General features: G+C 38.0%; 1 protein-coding gene across 1 annotated transcript; it reads left to right on the top strand.

Moving 5' to 3' along the window:
- Window positions 1-401: 401 nt before the first annotated feature.
- Window positions 402-3333, top strand: LOC130463030 (uncharacterized). The gene is made up of 3 exons (XM_056832050.1): window positions 402-408; window positions 518-713; window positions 862-3333. Exons 1-3 carry the CDS (start codon window positions 402-404, stop codon window positions 1109-1111), a joined length of 453 nt encoding a protein of 150 aa, XP_056688028.1. The 3' UTR covers window positions 1112-3333.
- Window positions 3334-9124: the final 5791 nt, after the last annotated feature.

Genomic DNA, 9124 nt, shown 5'->3' with positions numbered 1-9124 from the left:
TTTGCCAAACTTTTTTAGTTTACAGAGATAAGACTCATAGTTTTCAAACCCTGCTAATCCATTAATCTGCATTAAAATTTCCATGAACTTTTACCGGTAAGAATTAAAGCGAAGTGAACCTATAGAGCAGGCATATTGACAATCATTGATCTGCATATTGTTGCAATTTTTCCGACTGTTTTCAGTTTTCAGTAGTACTAGACTTATAGTTCTCCAACCCTACAAATTTCACCAGATGAATGTTTCCGACTTAAGTATGGAAAATTCACAAGTTTGTTATACAATCATGTACTAGTTGAAAAATCGTCGAGTACGACTCATTTAGTAAAATTACAGCACTTGAAGACACTATTAAAATAAAATAAAAATGCATTTTCACAAATAAAAACTCATTTTGAAAAATGGTTAGTAATTGAGTTCAAGTACGGGCTTTGATCTCGAGTGTTGCTCGTTTAGAAACGAGTCGCACAAAGTTCTCTAAAAATAGAGGCATCACAAACTTGGTTTCTAAACAAAGTAAGAGGCGATTTTTTCTCATTTTCCCGCTCCTCCTTCCTTCACATTCTTTCTTTTCTTGAGAGCGACCTTGAAGAAAAATCACAGCCTACACTAACCCTTCTCTGCCTCGCCGCCCTCCTCTATCGTGACGCCGCTGCTCTCTGCTCCTCCTCCCCCACCGCCGCCGCGCTCTACTCTCCCCTTATCGCTTCAAGGTTTGTAATTTTAAACCTAACTTTTATTGATTTGCATTAGTTTCAAGTTTATATCATAGGTTTTCTAAATTAGTATCTGATTACGGTGTAGATCTTAGGTTTTATATGTTCTTAATTTTGTTTGACAAGATATATGTTTTTAATTCAGGTGGGTTTTGCAGACCTTACCTGCAGTTGCAGAACTCAAAATTGATGATGGGAGACGATTAATAACCGGCGATGGTGATGGGAATAGCAGTAGAAAAACAGATCTGAAGCTTCTCATATCAACATCGACTCTTCCGACATCCATGATAATTCTGCTAAATCTAGCCCTTTCGTTTATTCTTCCCACCATTATGGGTGAGAGGTCATTCTTTTTCTCTCCTTTTTGTTCGATTTATCTGGGGATTTCTTAAATTTTACTGGCTTTTATTCAATTTGTCATTTGCCTTCGGGAAATTTAATGTATTTGGATTTTCTGAAGCAAAAAAGCTCTGTGAAGGGTGACTCGAGTCCACAATCGAGTCCCTTTCCTTACCCAGGTAAGTTTTCTAACCCTTTTTTAATTGAGCAATTCTCCAATTTGGTCGATCTATGAGGGCATTTTTTATGACTCTAATGTTTTTTGTGAGACTTTTCCTTATCTAAATTGGAATTTATCACATGTTTTTCATCTGAATAATTTCAATTTTCTTTCTGGTTGGTAAAACTACAAAACCTAAAACAAAGAAGCAAAATTTAAGCAGTTGATATGCCTAATATTGATAATTAATGTTAAAATTGACTTGATTTGGCTGTAAATCTGTAATCGTACTAGTCTTGCACCTCTCTAGGTTAATTTTCTATTGTTTTGGAATGGAAATCATTTAATTTGAAGTTACTGGAGAATTTAATTATGGTACCAGTTATTGTATCAAATGTCCAATTGTTTCTAAGAACATTTCAAATTTAATTTGGCTTTGTGTGGTTTTGGATTATAATAGTGGGCTGAATTACTTGAATAGCGGACCAATTTTGATGTCAACTGTGAGTAAGTAAGTTTGTTAGTAGTTAGACTCCAGTTGCATAACATACCGTCCTCGACATATCATTACAACAAATTTTTGCCAACTTATGCTTGGGCACTGCAGAGTTCAAGAAAAACGAAGCGCTCAAGTATGGTGTATATAGAGTCCAACAAGTCCAGGAACCTCATCCTCTAAAGGTTGGCGTATCAATAAGCAGCCAACCTTATGAATTGATTTGGTGTTCAGATATGCTACTTTTTCTTTATACTTAGTCTCTTTCCCACTTCTTTTTAGTACTACTTTTGGTTTTATTGCAGATTTATACTTGTTTTAGCGTCATAATGCTGTTTATTTAGTGTATTTGAATGCTTTCTTTTTTAATTTGATTTACGAGCAAGTAATTTTGGTGGGGTTTAGCTGTTGGTATTTGGGTTTTCTTTGTTTTTTTAATTGTTTTTGTCCCCTCTTGTAAATTGAATTTATATGAATTTGGGTTTGCTCATTTTGTTCGAATTGATATCATGGTTTAGACGCTAGTTGGATTTGTAGCTTAATTGCATTGTCAAATTTGTCATTTTGGCACAACTTGGTTATTAATTCTGTTTGTCATGCCCGTTGATTTTTGGTTTTTACCAGTTTTTTGTTCAGCTTATCTAACAAGATCTAGCAATCATGTGGCTGCAGTTTGGTTGACTTTTTGCTGAGTTTTTATGACTTTAGTTGACTTGTGTGTGTGTTAGATGGGTCTACTTTGCTGAGTTAGGCTAGTGCTTTGTTGCATCTATCTTGTTTTGGTGGAAAGGGAGTCTGGCTGCACCATGCCTCAAGGTATTCGATACTTTAAGGTAAATGTTATGTCAACTTCCTCCTAACAGTAGTTTTGATTATATTTTTGGTAAGGGATGGGTGAGTTCTTCTATTTCTCTTAATCATAGAGGACATTCACACCAGAGACTCCATGAACTGCATATCACAACATTTTCTTCTAATTTCTTTATAACGTACCTTACTTTTCTAGTTCGATCACATCAATGGTATTTGTTGACTTTTTCTGCTATATGGACCTTGTCTTTGCAGTCTACAGTATTGCATTCCCAATCGAAATATGCATAAATAACTGATGTTTCCTGAAATTTCCCCTGGAATTCTTCATAGATTCAACCCTTCACATTGGCTGTAAAATCTCGTATGTTGACTATCCTCCTTTATTCAGTCACCCAAGAATGTTTCTTTTCTCTGCAATGAACAACCATTAACTTTCTCATTAGGTTGATTGATGGCTGTTCTTTTATGGCTGAATGAGACTGCAATTTCAGCATATACCAGAATAAGGTTAGCTATGTAATAACCTTGTGTTTCTCATGTCAGATGCTCACAACTCTTTTCTGTAAAGGTGTGAAGATAAAGACATGAAGCTGGTCACCAAACATGAAGCGGGTGAAGAAAATAACATCTTATTTTAGATCTATAATTCTAAATGAGAACTTATTTCCTATTTTCTTTGGTTTTAATAATTAGTCATGTACTTATCTCGATATTAAGCGATGTACATAGTTCGGGGTTTGTCCGTGACAGTTTTTTAGGGGACTAATTATGTAATGACTTCATATATTTGTTAATAAAACAATTGATTTTCATGAAATTTGTTTATTTACTTTTGCTATTTTTATTATGGTTACTTCTTTTAGGTGATTGTACTTGAAAATGTATGAAATAATATGCAGAATATATTTCTTATTTTAGTGCCTCTAAAAACATTTCATGACAAAATCTCATATTGCACCTAAAAGATAATTTATTTGCAATATAATAAATTGCCTCTAATAATTTTTTGAGGCAAAATTATATGGTTGCCCCTAAATATGTTGTTTTTAGAACAACATTTTATATTGCCTCTAATTATATTTCGAGGCAAACTTATAGAGTTGCCCCTAAATATGTGGTTTTCAGAAGCATTTTTTATATTGCCTCTAATTATATTTTGAGGCAAATTTATATGGTTGCCCCTAAAAACATGTGGTTTTTAGAACCTACTTTTTATATTGCCTCTAATTATATTCTGAGGCAAGATTATACACTTGCCTCTAAATGTATGTGTTTTTAGAAGCAACTTATTAAATTGCCTCAAAAAGGGTCTTTATGGGCAACCATTAATTAGCGACGGACTTATTAGAGGCATCCACTTTTTTGCTTCAAAAACTCATTAGAGGCTACATCCCCGTTTTAGAGGCAACTTTGACTTGCCCCTGTGTGCAATTTTTCTAGTAGTGCTATATTTTTTAGAAAGTTATTATAAGTTTAAAACAGTAACTATGTGCTTAAGATAGTTATTACGTTATGAACAGTTTATATTGACTTTTTGATAAATAATAGTTACTATGCGATTATATTATGTACTATGTTATTTAGAGTATGTTTTTGTTCGCTTCTTAGATAGTGGCTATATGATTATAATGGTTACTATATGTGTACAATAGTGACTATATTATAATAATAGTCCCTATATGTTTATATAGTTACTATATGTTTTATATAGTTATTATATTTTTGAAATAGGTACTATGTTTATTTTATCATGATTTGTTACCATATGTTTATTTTCATCAATAGTTACTATATTGTTTATATAGTTACTATATGTTTGAAATAGTGTGAGGGGGTCGAAAAAGCACGAGGCTAATGCGTGACCTCGTCCCTCGTGGGTGTGACGATTCTTTTTATTCAATCAAGTGTAATTGGATTTCCTGTGAGTTTACACCCAATTGACTAGTAATATAGGAGTCGCCATTCAGTTTTTAACAACAATGAGAAAAACTGACAAAACCCGGTTATCGTGACATAAAGGGAGTGCAATTATGTTTGACCACGACGGCCGTAGGTTCCCTTGTGACCCCTGGTGTGGGGATCTCTCAACATACACCCGCAAGGTGGAAATTGAGGGTTCGGGGGACTGTAACTACCGAGAGGAGTACTTCGCTCGTCGATAACTCCAGAGGCAGGATATCCTTACTAGCTCAACATAAATAATTGAAGGGACATGCGTTAACTATTAAAATAATCTGAGTTGATTTTAGCAATATGCAACATATAATACTAGATCGATCGTGATTATCTGATTTAAATAGTATTAAGGGACCTAGCATGATGATCCAATTTCCCAAAAATATTATATTTGTTAGGCGTGATAGAACAATCAGATTTAGTTAGTTTAACAGTTCATAAAAAGGGCGAGGAAAGCAGTTAAATCATCGAAAAGGGACACATTACGACGCACCCCTGAGAGGTGCGTCACGGTTCTTAGAAAACTAACCACTTTGACTTTGGTATTTCTCCTTTTTATTTAACGAATCTCAATTATGGGACAGGATACGTTCTGTTCGATTTATGGATCGATTGCGACAGAACGCGTGAACAGTTTCGCAGCGTGAGGCTTAGGCTAAGGGTTGGAGTCAATACTCAGAATATAATTGTGTGTTGTGTGTTTCACGTTGAATTTGGGGTTGTATTTATAGGGAAGAGTTTGTGGAAAGATAGAATTGCAGAACTCTAATCCACGAAGAATTAGGAAAAAACACGTACCCAGGTATTTTCAGCGCCCAGGCCTGGGCGTCGAAGATTTCGGCGCCCGGAGCCAGGCGTTGAAAATAGGGTATGGGCTGTTTTCTTAGTCAGATTCGGATTCCTGAAATCCGTAGTGTTTGAGACTTAATCGAGTCTTTTAGTGCGTATCAATTTCATGATGGAATGCGTCTGGGCCCGTTACGAACTCTAGGCTCGTTAGGATTTTTATTAATACGTAACTCTTATTTCCGAATCATATTAGGAATAGGATTCTCGCAGTTTTCTATCTCATTTAGGATTTACGTTGGAGTGCAATACCTAATTCTGACAGGTTTCTATCTTTTATGACTTGTCACTTTTAGAAGCTACCCTTTACGACAGTTACTATTTTTAGCAGGTTTCTATAAATAGCAGTTTTCTATAAATATCAGGTTTCGGGTGAAACGAAATGGGGAATTGAGATTCGTTTATTTTATAGGAGATGCGTTGTCAAGTGGAGATTTAAGATTTCATCATCGAACCTTTCCCTTTTGGGAATGGGGACAAAAGTAGGTGTCTACAGTTAGCCCCCACTTTGACTGAGTCTCGGGATGAGACGATGGTCAAAGTTTTAGACGGAGTGCGTCACACAAGCCATGGTGTATGTGACCTGTTTTGCGAGGGTCTCACGAGCCCCCGAGTGATAACATTTGACTTAAGGGTCATCACTTGAAGTGTCGGCATATCCCTCACGTGTCATTGGGATTTGTCAACTGATAGTATAGAAACTTCCTCACTTTGTCATTGGAAGGATCTAAAGGTGCATAGAAACTCCCTCACTTTGTCATTGGGAGTAGCTACAGATGTTTTCGAAATCAAAGCTATAAAGTGTAATTGGGCCTGGCCAAGCCCAACCACGAGGTAAAAATGTTTTTAAAGATTCTCATTTTCAGGGCTAGCTAAACGAGAAAACCCCCTTGTTTTTATGGGACGTAAAACGAAGGAAAATCCAGCATATCGCCCTTTTTTTGGAAAAAACGGAAAACCAATCCTTTTAATTTTTGGAAAAGGGAAAACCAGAAAAGGTTATCGCTGCAGCGACTAAGTACCTGCACGGTTAGTGATGCAGACCCCGCCGGCTAAAGATGGCGAGCCTGTCCGCTAAGGGTGGACACTCCGTCTGAAAGAAGTGGACGAATCTGTTTTTGAAATTTTGAAAATAAGGACCTACGCGGCTTGTGACGTAGACCCTGCCGGCTAAAGATGGCGAACCTGTCCGCTAAGGGTGGACACCCCGTCCGATAGAAGTGGACGAATCTGTTTTTGAAATTTGAAAATAAGGACCTACGCGGCTAGTGACGCAGACCCCGCCCGCTGAAGGTGGGCGAGCCCTGTCCGCTAAGGGTGGACGCCCCGCTCGCTGGAGGTGAGCGAACCTGAATTCGTCTTTTCGATTTGGGATTCGTGTGGTTCGTGGCGCGATCTTGCCCAATTGAGGTGGGCGAATCCCTATTTCATTTGTTCTTGTGATTTCTTTGAGAATTTCTTTTCTTATTTATTCTCGCAGGAGCGAATTCTTTCGAGGGATGCTCGGTTTTAGTTGTAACCTGATTGTGGGTTGACAACGTGCTTAGACGGACCATTTGTCTTGTGGTCATCATCTTTCATGGTTTTGAGCTAGTCTTTACGGCTCAATCTTGCCACTACCTGGGTCCTTGATTAGGGGACTATGTATAAGCATCAACGGCGACCTTTGTCTTGAGGTCGTAAACCGGTTTTATTTTTTGAGTCATCCAAACACGGGACTTCGTACAGCGTACTCTGGGAATATTGTTTTTACTTTGCATAATATATATTTTCCTTCGAGCCCCCAAGCATTCGTGCTTGACGGTCATTTCTTGTTAAAGAGGTTCCTTGGGGGTACGCATTCTCTAATGTCCTTGATCGTGTTTGGGATTGTGTTCGTAAGTGCGAGCGATCTTTGTAGTGGTGTGCTACTATTAACAAAGCAGTGAGGTGCGACTTTCAGTAAGGAATCGGCAATTTTCAAGTCGAATAAATACGGCAGGGCCCAGTAGAAGTTAGGGCCCTTTTTTGAGCCTGGGTTCATTTTCGGCGCCCAGGCCTGGGCGTTGAAATAATTCACGCCCAGGTGGGGCGTTGAAAGTGTTGTTTGGCCTCTTGTTCATTCGTTTATCTCACTTGGAAGTTCTATGTATTCTCTTTTCTTTTGTTTTTTCTTTGTTTTTAGAACGTGATGATTTTCTTGAGAAGCCGTAGCCGATTGGTGGACTACGGTGCTTGTCCCTTTGGGGCGATTATTTTAAGGAACTGTTGCTCTTAAGGCGTACAGTTATTGCGATAGTTGGGCGAGTCTATATGGCCCGAGGAACATACCTTGAGGCGTAAGACTTTGACCGCTCTTGTTGTTGTATATTTTTCCTTTTGAACGCGTTCGTGAATGATGATATGTATGTGTGAACGAGTGTTCATAGAATGGCCGTTGTGTGCGGTCCATTAATCAGTTTGCTTGAATCATTTTTTTGTTTTTTGAGCAATGACTGATTGTGAATAGTTTGCTTAGAAGCTTGATAGGGTTCAGGCCCATACATGAAGTGGGCTCAAACATCGTACCCTTTCGATTGTTCAAACATTTTCTTCGAGACCTTTTTTTTTTATTATGGTATAGTCGTTTCGTAGCTTGGAGCCCCCAAGTATGTATGTTGGGATGCTTCCTTTTGGCGTACGATTTTTGTAGCTTCTTTCGAGAAAGATGCCCTGGGGTTCCGCTCGTGTAGGTGCGAGGGTAGACAGCTACTTTTGTCCCCATTCCCGAAAGGGAAAGGTTCGATGATGAAAGCATAAATCTCCACTTGACAATGCATCTCCTATAAAATAACGAATCTCAATTCCCCTTTTCATTTCACCCGAAACCTGCTATTTATAGAAACCTGCTAAAAATAGTAACTGCCGTAAAGGGTAGCTTCTAAAAGTGACAAGTCATAAAAGATAGAAACCTGTCAGAATTAGGTATTGCACTCCAACGTAAATCCTAAATGAGATAGAAAACTGCGAGAATCCTATTCCTAATATGATTCGGAAATAAGAGTTACGTATTAATTAAAATCCTAACGAGCCTAGAGTTCATAACGGGCCCAGACGCATTCCGTCATGAAATTGATACGCACTAAAAGACTCGATTAAGTCTCAAACACTACGGATTTCAGGAATCCGAATCTGACTAAGAAAACAGCCCAAACATCAATTTCAACGCCCAGCCCTGGGCGCTGAAATTGCATGGGTCCTATTTTCAACGCCCAGAGCTGGGCGCCGAAATCTTTGACGCCCAAAGCTGGGCGCTGAAAGTACCTGGGTACGTGTTTTTTCCTAATTCTTTGTTGATTAGAACTTTGCAATTCTATCTTTCCACGAACTCTCCCCTATAAATACAGCCCCATATTCGACGTGAAACACGACACAACACAATTATATTCTAAGTATTGACTCCAACCCTTAGCCTAAGCCTCACGCTGCGAAATTGTTCACACGTTCTGTCGCAATCGATCCATAAATCGAACAGAACGTATCCTGTCCCATAATTGAGATTCGTTAAATAAAAAGGAGAAATAGCAAAGTCAAAGTGGTTAGTTTTCTGAGAACCGTGACGCACCTCTCAAGGGTGCGTCGTAATGTGCCCCTTCTCGATGATTTAATTGCTTTCCTCGCCCTTTTTATGAACTGTTAAACTAACTAAATCTGATTGTTCTATCACGCCTAACAAATATAATATTTTTGGGAAATTAGATTATCATTCTAGGTCCCTTAATGCTATTTAAATCAGATAATCGCGATCGATATAGTATTATATGTTGCATATTTCTA

Source organism: Spinacia oleracea, chromosome 1 (genome assembly GCF_020520425.1).
Source record: "Spinacia oleracea cultivar Varoflay chromosome 1, BTI_SOV_V1, whole genome shotgun sequence".
NCBI lineage: Eukaryota > Viridiplantae > Streptophyta > Magnoliopsida > Caryophyllales > Amaranthaceae > Spinacia > Spinacia oleracea.
The sequence above is the reverse complement of the archived record's forward strand: the minus strand, read 5'-3'. Positions and strand labels throughout refer to the sequence as shown.

Coding starts and splice junctions, on each gene's coding strand:
- LOC130463030 (XM_056832050.1), top strand. Junction 714..861: donor TCTCCCCTTATCGCTTCAAG/GTTTGTAATTTT, acceptor TTTTTAATTCAG/GTGGGTTTTGCAGACCTTAC.